The sequence below is a fragment of the Callithrix jacchus genome, chromosome 12, assembly GCF_049354715.1.
Source record: "Callithrix jacchus isolate 240 chromosome 12, calJac240_pri, whole genome shotgun sequence".
Taxonomy (NCBI): Eukaryota; Metazoa; Chordata; class Mammalia; order Primates; family Cebidae; genus Callithrix; species Callithrix jacchus.
In genome coordinates this window covers 20,234,118-20,249,453 of record NC_133513.1, presented here as the reverse complement: position 1 = coordinate 20,249,453, position 15,336 = coordinate 20,234,118, and the positions used below count along the sequence as shown (strand labels likewise).

The window sequence follows — 15,336 nt, the reverse complement described above, 5'->3', positions numbered from 1 at the left end:
TATTACTGTAGGTCTAGCAAGATTATGCACCCAGTGCTCAACATGTTCATGAATTATGTGGCTGCAGATTGCCTGGATCTTTTTATTTGTTTGTTTTGAGACAGTTTTTGCACTATCGCCCAACCTGGAGTGCAGTAGGTGCAATCAAGTCACTGCAGCCTCAATCTCCTGGGCTCAAGGGATTCCTTTTTTTTTTTTTTTGAGACGGAGTTTCGCTCTTGTTACCCAGGCTGGAGTGCAATGGCGCGATCTCGGCTCACCGCAACCTCCGCCTCCTGGGTTCAAGCAATTCTCCTGCCTCAGCCTCCCAAGTAGCTGGGACTACAGGTGTGTGCCATCACGCCCAGCTAATTTTTTTGTATTTTTAGTAGAGACGGGTTTTCACCTTGTTTGACCAGGCTGGTCTCGATCTCTTGACCTCGTGATCCACCTGCCTCGGCCTCCCAGGGATTCCTTTTTTTTTTTTTCTTCTTCGAGGGTGTGAAGAAGAACCTGCTCGTCTCAGACTCCATATCTTTAAAATCTTCCCAAATAGCGTCTCTGTCAACTGGCTGTATCCTGCCTGTAAAACTTCTTTTCCCCAACATTCTCCAGAGTGGCAATTTATTGAACAGTCAGCTTCCGTTACAAAGGCTTTTTTTCTCACGTGCTTCTCCCTGATTCAGATGTTTCACTCCACCTTCCCCCAAAAGACCCACAGCAAACCAACACCCTTCCATGAAATTCACAGTGCTCCTTCCCTTGCCCAGCTCTCTTAGGGGCAGTATGCGGCCTGCAGCTGTGTTCTCTCACATTGATGACTTCTTGAACTTTTAAGAACCTGGTGGTTACTTAAGGAACATTTTAAAAATAAATTTAAATTCAATGGCACAATAGGTAAGAGATTGGAAGTTAAAACCTGTATAAAAGGATAAAAGGTTGGAAGTTGCGGTGGCTCACGCCTGTAATCCCAGCACTTTGGGAGGCCGAGGCAGGTGGATCAAGAGGTCAAGAGATCAAGACCAACCTGGTCAACATGGTCAACCGCCTCTACTAAAATACAAAAAAAAAAAAAAAAAAAATTAGCTGGGCATGGTGGCGTGTGCCTGTAATCCCAGCTACTCAGGAGGCTGAGGCGGGAGAATTGCTTGAACCCAGGAGGCGGAGGTTGCGGTGAGCCAAGATCGCGCCATTGCACTGCAGCCTGGGTAACAAGAGCGAAACTCCGCCTCGGAAAAAAAAAGGTTGGAAGTTAAAACTATAGTTAATTCACCTGAAACCTGATCAGGACAGCATTTGGCATGATTCTGTTTGTATTGAAAAATAAAAAATTGGCCGGGCGCGGTGGCTACTGCACTCCAACCTGGGCAACAGAGTGAGGCTCTGTCTCCAAAGAAAAAAAAAAAGCACTTGTTAACTGCATTTGAAATCCTGGATAGAAAACATGTACAAGTGTCTCAACACAGTTGCTAAGCTGCTGACTTCTAATCTTCTAATGGTAGAAAAGTCGTATCAGAACTATCCTTTTGGCCGGGCGCGGCAGCTCACGCCTGTAATCCCACCACTTTGAGAGGCCAAGGCGGGTGGATCTCTTGAGGTCAGGAATTTGAGACCAGCCTGGCCAACATGGTGAAACCCCGTCTCTACTAAAATACAAAAATTGGCCGGGCATGGAGGCAGGCGCCTGTAATTCCCGCTACTCCGGAGGCTGAGGCGTGAGCATCACTTGAACCCGGGAGATGGAGGCTACAGTGAGCAGAGATCGCGCTAATGTACCCCAGCCTGGGCAATGGAGCGAGATTCCCCCGTCTCAAAAAACAAAAAATCCTTTTGGAAAGGGAGCGCGTAGTTTAAGTAACTTAAGCACCCACGTATAATAAGCCACTTAGAGGGCGGTGCATTTTTCACACGTTCTCAAACCAGGCCTGGGTTTTTCCACTAAGGCCTTATTTCTACTGGGTAGAAGAGAAACATTGCAGCAAAATCTACACAAAGAGCTCTTTTCATTTGTCCTCAAAACCTCGCAGGGCTGGGCGCGGTGGCTCAAGCCTGTAATCCCAGCACTTTGGGAGGCCGAGGCGGGTAGATCACAAGGTCAAGAGATCGAGACCACCCTGGTCAACTTGGTGAAACCCCGTCTCTACTAAAAATACAAAAAATTAGCTGGGCATGGTGGTGCGTGCCTGTAATCCCAGCTACTCAGGAGGCTGAGGCAGGAGAATTGCCTGAACCCAGGAGGCGGAGGTTGTGGTGAGCCGAAATCGCGCCATTGCACTCCAGCCTGGGTAACAAGAGCGGAACTGCGTCTCAAAAAAAAAAAAAAAAAAACCTCGCGAGTCGCAAATCGGGGCTAAACGGCTCAGGTGCCTGACGAAGGCACCGGACCGTAGAGGGAGTGGATCCCAGTCGCCTAGGGGCCACGAATAGGTTAAGTGTCGCAGGCCCGGCGTCCTCCGCTTCAGGCGGCGCGGTATCTCTCCGAGGAGCTCTTTTTTCGGAGAGGCTCCTGGGCTGCGAGAGCCAGACAAAGAGGGTTAGAAAGCGGCCGCGGAGGCCGGAACTGGGGAACCATTGCGGGACAGCGCCCCCTGCGGCGGCCGTTGAACCGCTACCGACAGACCTGGGTGGGATGTCGCGCAGTCTCTGAACGCTGATTGGCCACTCCGTGTCCCCTCCCCTCGGCCCGACACCGCCTCTGTCTCCTTTGACCTCGATTTCAAGCCATGCGCTGAACTTCGGTTGGTCCGGCTTCCCGGAGGCGTGAGCTCAGCCTGTCCAATGAGGAGCGAGTATCGCGGGGGCTGTCGGGAAGGGCAGACAACCCATATAAGCGGTCTGCGGGGCGTTCCCGTGCGCTGCGGTCGCCGTGCGAGTCCTGGTAGGAGGTTTCGCTGGAAGGTGGCCTGAGCTTAAGAGACAGCATCTCAGAGACGATGGCGGAGGGAGATAATCGCAGCTCCAACCTGCTGGTGAGTCCTGGCTGCCTGTTCCCCGGGAGCCAAGCGAGGCCGCCGGACGTCCGTGGGCTCAAACGCCGCGGCCTCTTCCCTGTCACCCGCCGCGGGCCCGTCCCTTCTCTCCTGGCGCAGGCGACGATGCCTGGCCCTGGGTGTCGATCCCTGACCTTTCCTGGGGACGGTGCTCGACGGGGCGAGGAGGGCGGGTGATTCCTAACCGCCAATAGGGGTCGAGGAGGAAGTGGGAGGCCTGGGGCTGCGACACTAGCCTGGGGTGCCGCAGGGGGCAGAAGGCCTCTTGGGGCCTCTCCAGCGCTTTCGGGGCCCAGGCCCCAGCCGTATTCGGCTTTCCCCGTCTTTGATCTTAACCTGGCTGTGCTTGCTTTCTTTTCCCCCTAAAGCTTGGAAGGATAGAAGGTCAAAAGGCTACTGCTGAGAATTTCTGTTAGAGCTGCTACAACTTAAAACCGCAGGGAGGCTGCGAGCTCACCGTGGGGAACTGAGAGAGTGGGGTACAGCTGAACAGACAATGGCATGTCTTGGCGTTTGTCTGGAATTTGGAAGTCTGGCGGGGGTGGGGTCACAGGACGACTGGAAACAACTTGAGAGTAATAAGCGGGGATCCGAAGGAACTGCAGTGATGTTAGGTATCATAGGCGGGTAAATTTCATTTGTTACGAATTTAAGTGCACCATGTAGGCAGAAAAAAGATACCCTTACATATTCTCGGTTACCCTTCCTTGTGACTGCAGGTCACACACCAGCAATGAAAAACGGAACCAAAGAACTTAATTTTGGGCTTTTGAACTTCCAAGAGCCCAGGTGCTGGCCAATGACGTGACTTCAGGGCAGTTTTGATTGTGCATTATTTTCACTTCATATTTGCTTTTAGAAATGCTTGGTTTGTTCCTTTAAACACACGCCTTCTAACATAGTTCCCAGCATGGTTCCTTTTAAGAGGATTAATTGAAGCACAAAGAAGTTGCTCATGCCCTGTTGAAATGACAAATCCTGGGCTAGGGCTCTTGCTTTGCAGCAAAGCAGTATAACAATAAGGAAAGCAAAGCCTTTGGTCTTGGGTTTCCTGGATGCAAGTCTGTTAACCTCTGTTTATCTGTTTCCTCCTCTAAAATGGGGATAGTAATAGCACCTTTTTTAGGGTTGTTGGGAAGATTAATTGAAGTATAAATATAAAATGCTCAGCAGAGTTCCCACTGCTGGGAGGTAGCCTCTTCTTTCATTAGTATTAAGCATGGAAATAAAGTCAAAAATATTGAGATCAAAAGAGTGGTCAGCGTGGCACAGATAGAGTGGCTTTGTTAAGATGAAGTGTCTTTGTTAAGATTCTGTCATTTGCATGCTTCCCAGTGAATGACATTTATAGAGACAAGGTCTCAGGCCAGGCTAGTCCCATACTCTTGAGGCTCAAACAATCCTCCAGTCTCTTCCTCCTAAAGTGCTGGGATTATAGGTGTCAGCCACTGCATCCAGACTCAACACAAACACTTGGGTTTCTTCTAATTTTTTCTTCCTGTATCAAAACGAGTTTTCAGGGCTTTTGCCACATTAGCTCATCCTAAAGGTCCACTTTCGGCTGTCAGAGTCATAGAGAAATTTGAAGTATAACCAGAATGACCTCCTAAGTGGTAGGAAACACTGTACTGAGGAGATACATTGAGCCTAATATGCCACTTTAATTTAGTGAAAGTAGTTTTCCTTAATTGTGCAATGAATGCCAACATCTGAGTGATTCCATTACACAAAGAGCTATTTTAGAAATTGAATGCTGTTCAGGAAAGTCTTTCCTAATGGATTTAGAAGGGTTTAAATCAATAAGATGACAAAACAGATCAATTCTAACCATCCGAAATAAACAAACTTAAAGCAATTTCGTTTTTATTAATACTCTAGGCACTGCCGCATGATTCCCTGTATGACTTTAAGAAAGTAAACTATTTTGAGCTCACTTTCTTTAATTGTAAAATGAGTCTAATTATCCCTACCTTGTGGCTCTCTATAAGGATCAAGTTACATCATGTATGTAAAGAATAGCCCAGTGCTTGGACCAGAAAAGTGACCATTAAAAGGATATTTAGGCTGGGCCTGGTAGATCACTTGAGATCGAGAGTTCAAGACCAGCCTGGCTGACATGGTGAAACCCCCATCTGTACAAAAAATTAGCCGGGTGTGGTGGCATGTGCCTGTAGTCCCAACTACTCCGGAGGCTGAGGTAGGAAAATTGCTTGAACCTGTGAGGCAGAAGCTTCATCTCACCACTGCATTCCAGCCTGGGTGACAGAGCAAGACTCCAGAAAACAACAACAACAACAAAAAAACCATTGGGTTTTCATCTTTGCAATTGCAGTTTTTCAGATACCAACTTGCTTTAAAATGGCAATTTGGTTAAGAGGTTATTTTTATGTATTTGGAGCCTTAAAATAATTGAATTTTGTGAACCACAAAGATGTTGAGAGTGGTAAAACAATTGCTTTAAATGTTGGCGGTATTTAGGCTGCAGAGACTGCAAGTCTGGAAGAACAGCTGCAAGGATGGGGAGAAGTGATGCTGATGGCTGATAGAGTCCTTCGATGGGAAAGAGCCTGGTTTCCACCTGCCATCATGGGTGTGGTTTCTTTGGTGTTTCTGTAAGTGAACTATCAGATTACTACGGGTTGTGTTTCTTGTTAATAAAAGCCTTTTAATATATAGCTTTCATTTGTGGGTGTGTCTTAAGTCTTTTGTAATATATAACCCAGAAAGAATGTGTTTTCTTATAGGCACTTCTAGTTTCCAGAATTTGTAGTACTTACATAAAGTAAGTACTTTTGGTGACCTAAAGCACTTGGGTAAATCAGTGACTCTCAAACTTATCCTTACACTTTTTTTTTTTTTTTTTTTTTTAATTTAAGTTCTGGGATACACGTGCAGAACATGCAGGTTTGTTACATAGATATTACATGTGCCATGGTGGTTTGCTGTACCCATCAACCTGTCATCTACATTAGGTATTTCTCCTAATGCTATCCCTTCCTTGGTCTCCCACTCCCCTAAACTATTAAAAAGTACTGAGAACTCCAGGCCGGGCGCAGTGGCTCAGGCCTGTAATCCCAGCACTTTGGGAGGCTGAGGTGGGTGGGTCACAAGGTCAGGAGATGAAGACCATCCTGGCTAACATGGTGAAAGCCCATCTCTACTAAAAATACAAAAAATTAGCCAGGCGTGGTGGCATACTCCTATAATTCCAGCTGCTCAGGAGGCTGAGGCAGGAGAATCACTTGAACCTGGGAGGTGGAGGTTGCAGTAAGCCGAGATCGTGCCACTGCACTCTCCAGCCTGGGTGACAGAGTGAGACTCCGCCTCAAGAAAAAAAAAAAAATTACTGAGAACTCCAAAGAGTGTTTGTCCATTGATATTTACTTAACCATTGCAGCTGTGATATCAGCATGTCACCAAGCATCTGGAAAGCCACTTGTGAAAAAATTAGAAAAAAAATGGCAAATATCTCTGAGAAGCAGTGGATTAAGTGAATAATTAAGTTAGTTCTGTTTAGTTAGGAATAATAATGACTATGTTTTTCTAAACTTTATTGATTTTTTTAACAGGATTATCTACTATCTAGACCCATCTGTTCTTTCTGGCGTTTCCTGTTTTGTTATGTTTTTGTGCTTGGCTGACTACCTCGTTCCCATTCTAGCGCCTAGAATTTTTGGCTCCAATAAATGGTAGGTAGCATAATGATTTGGCAGTCTAATTTCTGTGTAGTTACTGAACGTGGTGGCTGTGATTAGTATGCCGTAAATAAGCAGAGATAATTTTCTAACCTCAGACACCTAAGCATCAGATGTATTGCTTTCATGTGAAGAATGTCTTAACTGATTTGAATATGAATATGAACTATGAGTTTTCTGTTCTTTTATGGTAACTGTACATATACATTTTTACAGTTCCGTTGATATAATAGCCAGGCACAGTGTCTCACGCCTGTAATCCCAGCACTTTGGGAGGCCGAGGCAGGTGGATCACCTGAGGTTGGGAGTTCGAGACCAGCCTGACCAACATGGAGAAACTTTGTCTCTACTAAAAATACAAAATTAGTCAGGCATGGTGGCATGTGCCTGTAATCCCAGCTACTCCAGAGGCTGAGGCAGGAGAATCGCTTTAACCCAAGAGGTCACCTCTTGGGTTACCCAGGCTGGAGTGCAGTGCACTCCAGCCTGGGTAACAAGAGGGAAACTCTGTATAAAAAAAAAAAAAAAAAAAGATAGTATAATAACTTTACAAATTATTTTCGAATGAATACAGAAAAGGAAATTGGTAGATTTTCATTCACATTCGTTCAGCAATTATTTATTAAATGTCTACAATTATTTATTAAATGGCAGACACTGTTAAGTACTGTGAAATATTTTGACTTTTAAGTAGATTTTGTGTTAAGGCTGAGATACTTAGTGAAGCAGTGGAATTAATAAAGTGGATTAACAAAGGAATACCAAGTGTTTCTGAAGTTGTTCAAACTGGATACACATGAGTTGCTGATTTTATTTATGCCATTCTGAAATGGTTGCTTAAGAACTCAGATATAGTTAACTGGATAAGGATCATATTATTTAAAAGTATTTTAACTTCCTGTAGCATGTTGAATTTTGATTCAAATAATCAGCCAAAATAGACGTTGGAATACATTTTTTTCTTCTCAGCTGCTGTTCTCCCTTGGCTGTTTATTTTATTTGGTTAGTATTCTCTTTGTGCCTTTGGTTGGTTGTTTCTCAGAGGATAGCAAATTGCAAAATAATTCTTTAAATATAATGATTTTAAATGTGGACCTTAGGGATCTTTAGGAACAAATTCAAAGTTTGCTTATTACCATATAATTAACAATGTTTGTTTAAAGTTGTTTCCCCCAACAACAGAATGGATTCATGTTAGGAACTATCCTTTGAATTGTTTTTCACTTGTGGTAATGAATCAATGCTGTGGCTTTTTTGGGCAAGTTTCTGGATGTTCAATGTAACAGAGTTAGCAAAGGAAATAAACCACTAACCTTGGCCTTCTTAGCCAGATGACATTCCAGTCTGCTAATTTATAACTCCTAGAGGAAACTTCAGAAATAGCCGCTGATTGTTTCATGGTGTGCCTCAGTTATTGATAGAGCAAATTTTGTTTCTTTTTTGATCTTATAGGGGAAAAGAACACTCTTTTGCATAGCCACAATCTAGCCTTGACCATGGGCAACAAATAATGTCTAACTGTTAAAAAGAAGTTCCAGGGCTCAGCAGAAATCCCTCTATCTGTCACTGCAGTTTTGCAGAGATGAGGGCTACAGGAGAGAAGGCAACACATCCCTCAGCACAGGCCTACGTAATAATAGCAGCCATTAGAGCTGTGTAGCGAAGACAGTGCAAAGGCAATTAAAAAAAAAAAAAACAAGAAAACATTATAAATACAAAAGGTTTTCTTGGAGGGTCTCTTGTTGGCTTTTTACTGCTGTGTGTGTTGTTCGTTGATTATGTTTTCTTTCCCTAGGACTAAGTTTATAAAGAAGAATTTAGATTTGAGCTTACTGCTGCCTTGTCATCAAATGTATGGGGCCCAGTTGGGGGTGTTACGTGTTAAATGCTAGTAGTTAGTATGTTACTGAAGAGTGTTCAAATACAGCTGTTTGGTTGGATTCTGATAGATGTAGTGCAGAATTTATTTGGATCTAAAAAATTATTTAGGAATACATGGATTTCTTTCTTTCTTTCTTACTTTTTTTTTTTTTTTTGAGACGGAGTTTCACTCTTGTTACCCAGGCTGGAATGCAATGGTGTGATCTCGGCTCACCGCAACCTCCGCCTTCTGGGTTCAGGCAATTCTCTTGCCTCAGCCTCCCGAGTAGCTGGGATTACAGGCACACGCCACCATGCTCAGCTAATTTTTTGTATTTTTAGTAGAGATGGAGTTTCACCGTGTTGACCAGGATGGTCTCGATCTCTTGACCTCGTGATCCACCCGCCTCGGCCTCCCAAACTGCTGGGATTACAGGCTTGAGCCACTGCGCCCGGCCCTAGATGGATTTCTTTATGGCCCATAGAAGTCATGAGTCTTCTACTACCATTAAATAAATGTGGCTTCAGGCCAGGTCGGGCGCAGGGGCTCATGCCTGTAATCCTAGCACTTTGGGAGGCCAAAGCAGGCAGAGCACCTGAGGTCGGGAGTTCAAATCAAGACCAGCCTGACCAACATGGAGAAACCCCATCTCTACTAAAAACACAAAATTAGCTGTGCGTGGTGGCAGGCACCTGTAATCCCAGCAACTCCATAGGCTGAGGCAGGAGAATCGCTTGAACCTGGGAGGTGGAGGTTGTGGTGAGCCAAGATCACACCATTGCACTCCATTCTGGGCGACAAGAGCCCTCTGTCTCAAACAAAACAAAACAAAACACACCATTGCATGCACTCCAGCCTTGACAAGAGCCCTCTGTCTCAAAAAAATAAAATAAATGTGGCTTCAGAGCCATAGATTATCATTTCTTTATTACACACACACACTCTCTCAAACAGTTTATGTAAAAACTTATTGCTGTGCTATAAAAGGTATCTTAATGGTGGAAGGACTTTTTCACTTATATAAGATAATGGTGAGACACTGTTTTTATTTTGACTTTCTTTAGAAGATAGCTCTTAAATTGGAGAAGGTGGTGTGTTTTGGTCAACTTATAGCGATGTGTTTATAGCAAAAGACAAATTTCTTTTTCTAGGACCACTGAACAACAGCAAAGATTCCATGAAATTTGCAGCAATCTAGTAAAAACTCGACGCAGAGCTGTGGGTTGGTGGAAACGCCTCTTCACACTAAAGGAAGAAAAACCTAAGATGGTACTTTTTTTGCTTTGACTTAATAAGTACAGTAAAATTTAAATATTTGAGTTATTTTGCCTTTTTTGTCTTAATAGTTATAATTTGAAATTTATTCATTGGTTAACTCCTAAATACATTCATAAATATTTACCTGTGTTAACCAGACTGAATCATTTTAAAGTTAAAAATAACGTTTTTGCATTTAATTTTTTTATTCTATTAAAACAAAATTCTTCTATTTCATTTTTCTTACTGAAATACTAGTAAAAAGACATATCCATAGAAAGCATCTGCTTAGGCCAGGCACGGTGGCTCATGCCTATAATCCCAGCTACACGGGAAGTTGAGGATCACTTGAGCCCAGGAGGTTGAGGCTCCATTGAGCTGTTTGTGCAGTGAGCTGTTTGCACCACTGCACTCCAGCCTGTATGACATGAAACTCTGTCTCAAAAAAATAAAAACGCATCTGTTCATCTGTTATCTGTCAGCTTCACGTGAGGCTGCTCCATGAAGTTATTAATTGAAAAGGTTGTATAATTTATATCATAAAATATCCACATATAGAATTGTAGGAAGAAATGTATCAAACTTCTGTAAAGTAGATCCAATGGAATAGGTTTTTAAATCTAAGAATTTTTAAACAAAAGTGAGGCCGGGCGTGGTGGCTCAAGTCTGTAATCCCAGCACTTTGGGAGGCTGAGGCAGGTGGATCACAAGGTCAAGAGATTGAGACCATCCTGGTCAACATGGTGAAACCCCGTCTCTACTAAAAATACAAAAAATTAGCTGGGCATGGTGGCGCGTGCCTGTAATCCCAGCTACTCGGGAGGCTGAGGCAGGAGAATTGCCTGAACCCAGGAGGCAGAGGTTGCGGTGAGCCGAGATCTTGCCATTGCATTCCAGCCTTGGTAACGAGCGAACCTCCGTCTCAAAAAAAAAAAAAGTAATAATAAAAGCTAAATGATTTTCCAGACTTTGAAACAAACTCTTCTTTAATTAACAAATAAAAATTACATATATTTATGGTGTCACATGAAGTTTTGATATATGTAGAGATTGTAGAATGGTGAAAGAGTTTCTTAAAGTCAGGCTTAGTCTGTTTCTAGGAGTTGATAAATTCTTGTTTTCATTGTTAGTACTTCATGACCATGATCGTTTCCCTTGCTGCGGTTGCTTGGGTGGGACAGCAAGTCCACAACCTGCTTCTTACCTACCTCATAGGTAAGTCTTTGCGGAAAAACTACAGGCATATCCTGGCCAGTGAAGTTTAAGTGTAACTTCGTCAGTAAACAACTATGAGTACTTCCTAAGTTTTAGATACTGGAAGGGAACTGTGGGAATATAGAAAGATTATTATGGTCTCATAGAAAGTGAAAACAATGTAATAACCAAGGTAGAAAGTAATGTGCGAGAGGTAAAAATAAGCAGTGATGATTTTCTGAGGTGGAAGAGGGGATGAGAGCAGAAGTTTTTGGGGATACACCCCAGTGGAAGTAATTGGTTTCCTGTTGGTTCCTCCCATTACAGAGTTTAGTAATCTGGAAACCTACCTTCTTTACAGTGTAATAACTGGCCAGGCATGGTGGCTCACTCTTGTAATCCCAGCACTTTGGGAGGCTGAGAAAGGTGGATCACTTGAGGCCAGGAGTTAGAGACCAGCCTGCATGACGTGGCAAAACCCTATCACTACTAAAAAAGTACGGCCGGGTGCGGTGGCTCACACCTGTAATCCCAGCACTTTGGGAGGCGGAGGCGGGTAGATCACGAGGTCAAGAGATCGAGACCATCCTGGTCAACATGGTGAAACCTCGTCTCTACTAAAAATACAAAAAATTAGCTGGGCACGGTGCCGTGTGCCTGTAATCTCAGCTACTCAGGAGGCTGAGGCAGGAGAATTGCCTGAACCCAGGAGGCGGAGGTTGCGGTGAGCCAAGATCACACCATTGCATTCCAGCCTGGGTAACAAGAGCGAAACTCCATCTCAAAAAAAAAAAAAAAATTATTCAGGCATGGTGATGCGCGCGCACCTGTAGTCCCAGCTACTCAGGAGGTTGAGACATGAATATCACTTGAACCTGGAAGGTGGAGGTTGCAGTGAGCTGAGATCACACCACTGCACTCCAACCTGAGTACCATAGCAAGACTGTGACACACACACACACACACACACACACACACACACACACACACAATAACCTCAGATCACCTGAGGTCAGGAGTTCGAGACCAGCCTGGCCAACATGGTGAAAACCTTTATCTACTAAAAATATGAAAATTAGCTGGACGTGGTGGCAGGTTCCTGTAATCTCAGCTGCTCTACTTGGGAAGATGAGGCAGGAGAATCGCTTGAATTCGGGAGGCAGTGGTTGCAGTGAGCCAAGGTCATGCCACTGCACTCCAGCCTGGGCAAAAAAAGTAAGACTCCCTCTCAAAAAAAATAAATAAATAACCTTTAGCAAGTTAATTGCTGCCTCCTTAATGTTGTTTATTTTTTTTATTTTAAGTGACTTCCTTACTATTGCTTCCTGGACTAAACCAACATGGAATCATTTCGAAGTACATTGGAATGGCCAAAAGGGAGATAAACAAACTTCTCAAACAAAAAGAAAAGAAAAACGAATAATTCATCTGCTTTATTCAGCGTGATTAATGGAGCACCCATTGCCCCTGGGAACCGTTTCTGCTGTACTGTGTGCATACTAAAATGTTTCAGAAGTAGCTCTTCGCTCTCCTCACTCTGCCCTTAGTTAATAGAAATTGAGCTCGCCAAGTAAGCCTTTGTGCATAGTGTCTTCATGTCGCATAGCAGTTGACCTCGTGAGTGACTCAGTGTGTCTGACCTGTTTTGATTTTTCGTGGCCAGGGTTAATTGAATTCTTGCTTTTTGATGACTTCCTTTTCATAGTGGTGACCCCTGCCCTTTAGTACAGTTCAAGAGACTCTGGATAATTGTTCAGGCTCATCTTTGCTTTAGCTAGATTCAGTGCAGTGGTCTGTGGCTACAGGAAGCTGGTTCTACTGTCTGCTTCCACAGTCTCCTTAAAAAACTGTTTGACTTCATGAATACAGAGACCAAGTTTACCACTTCCGATGAAGAGACCAAGTAAGATTCATTCCTCATTCTGTTTCTTTCCTGTGGGAGAAGAGTCCCCATGGAATAAAATGAAACTGATTCCATGCGCTAGTATGTGTAGGTTTCTCCCTTGTGCAAAACTTAGCTATTTGTAGGAAACTTTGATCTTTTTGTCAATAAAAAAGGAATGTCTGACAGGCTTAAGCTTTTGTCCCCTTGCACTTAGACTTGAAGTTAGTAAATCCTTAAAGGCTTTTTAATGGCAGAGTTTCAAAAGATTGCATTTAGGATGTCTAGCATACTTTTAATTTCAGATTTTCAGCTGACTTTAGCTATATAGTATACAGTAGGTTAAAACTCACGTCTATGACTTGTACTCTAAGACCAGCAGCAAAAGATGGCAGTCTTATATGTTTAGTCAAGATTCATTTTAGTAGATTATAATCTGACTGATTTTTGATACCAGAATAAGCCTTTTAAGGTAAACCTCAAAATTCTCATTTTATGGTAATACTGGCCATTTTAGTCCCCTAGGTTTGACATGGGAGATAGTGACTACACTGGTGTCTTGACTTTTTTCCTAGAGATTTCTCCCTGAAAAATACAAGGGCTGTTGGTGAGAGCAGACTTGAGGTGATGATAGTTCGCCTCTGGTCTACAAAGATTTTGTAACTCTTTGGAAAGCTTCTTATAATCGTTCTTAACTTCTCGGTAGCTAGAAATTTAGAGTAGTTGAAATCTGTAGGAATCAATTTCTGAGGGCCAAAAATGTGACTGACTTGAGAACAATCCTTAAACTGATGAACTAGCTGTAATATAGTTTTGAGAATTTGTTGCACTGATGTTATGGACCTTGTGGTTTATCTGTCCCTATTAAGTGTTGTTTTCTCCTCTTTAATATTGCTGTAAACAGTGGTGCCCTTTGTAGCATATGTTTGATTTTTAAAAATATTTCATAAGAAAAACACCTTAATTTTACCTTACTTTAATTGTAAATAAGCCTGTCTTCCTATCTGGATTTTTTTGTGTATACATGTTCTACTGATTAACTACTTTTGCAGTTTTAATCCTGTATTATTTCTTCTACTCGGTTTTGTGTAAAAGGGGGAAAAAATAAAAACAGCCAGACTCTTCATGTCTCACTTTTTTTTTTTATATCTTAGCCAATATAATATTTACATGATTGGATTTATGAATCTGACTAGTGAAGTACCCTGTGTGGTCCTTACACGTCTTTAAGGTACTCTTTCAGAGCTCGTTGGCTACACCTGTAATCCCACCACTTCGGGAGACCTCAGTGGAAGATTCACTGGAGTCCGTGAATTTGAGGTTACATTGAAGTATGAGTGCACTCCTGCACTCCAGCCTGGGCAACAGAGCAGGAGTCTATGAAAAATTTAAAGAACAGAAATAAAAGGTTTAAGTTTACTTATTTAGCAAATATCCAGGCACCATGCTAGAGGGAAGAGGAAATGCAATCAAGGGCCAACGATGATGTGTGAGAGAGAATGAAGCTAGAAGAACGAGCAGGGGACAGAACTGGCTAGATGGTCCCTGTACAGGTACCTTGTACTCCAGGGCCTTGCTCAGTGCTGGTACTTGGGTGCTCAGTAAGCAACTGTTGGGTGACTTATGTCTGAGATTTAATTATTTTTTAATAAAAATTTTTTTTTAGCTGGGTGTGGTGGCTCACGTCTATAATTCCAGCACTTTGGGAGGCCGGAGTGGGCGGATCACTTGAGGTCAGAGGTTCAAGACCAGCCTGGCCAACACGGTGAAAACCCATCTCTATTAAAAATACGTAGATTAGCCTGGTGTGATGGCTGTCATCTCAGCTACTTGGGAGGCTGTGGCAGGAGAATCACTTGAACCAGGGAGGTGAAGGCTGCAGTGCGCTGAGATCGCGCCACTGCACTCCAGCCTGGGCGACAGAGGGAGACTCGGTATAAAAAAGAAAAAGTAGAACTGAATCTTCCTTGTCCTAGTAACATTGTATAAGTAGTGGCTTCTCTGTACAAAAGGTTGTATGTAATACCTCCTGATGGATATAATTTTGTGGTTGTATTTAAAAGTTGAATAAATCATACCAGCTTCCTGAAAATGTTCATAATTCATCTGTTGGAAAACAAAAATACATGCCTACTTTGTGCATATTTGCATTAACATGGCAAAGATTGTATGAAATATGTTTTTCAAAAAATAAAGGTTCAGTCTCAAAAGATACTGCATCTAAGTTCTGAATTATTGGCCAAAGTAGGTTCTAGAAAACTTGGACCTGGATAACTTTAAAAAACAAAACGACAGGGTCTCCCTATGTTACCCAGGCTGATCTCGAACTTCTAGGCTGCACTCCAGTCTGGGCGACAAAGCGAGACTCCGTATCAAAAACAAAATGAAAATAAAAAGTAGGCAAACCTCCAAAGAACGGCTCACCTTGCCTCTTCGAGGCCGCACCGGGGGAGGTTGATTCCATCGACTCTCGACTGC

The 15,336-nt window shown here is 43.2% G+C and overlaps 1 protein-coding gene across 2 annotated transcripts; it reads left to right on the top strand.

The window, feature by feature from the left end:
- The first annotated feature begins 2,831 nt into the window (after positions 1-2,831).
- ARL6IP1 (ARL6 interacting reticulophagy regulator 1) lies at positions 2,832-15,068 on the top strand. Of its 2 annotated transcripts, XM_009009239.4 has the most exons (6): positions 2,832-2,948; positions 5,448-5,581; positions 6,539-6,658; positions 9,677-9,794; positions 10,913-10,997; positions 12,281-15,068. In XM_009009239.4, exons 1-6 carry the CDS (start codon positions 2,913-2,915, stop codon positions 12,397-12,399), a joined length of 612 nt encoding a protein of 203 aa, XP_009007487.1. In that variant the 5' UTR covers positions 2,832-2,912; the 3' UTR covers positions 12,400-15,068. The 2 variants fall into 2 exon arrangements, with proteins under 2 accessions (XP_009007487.1, XP_035122959.1); XM_035267068.3 differs by lacking the exon at positions 6,539-6,658.
- Positions 15,069-15,336: the final 268 nt, after the last annotated feature.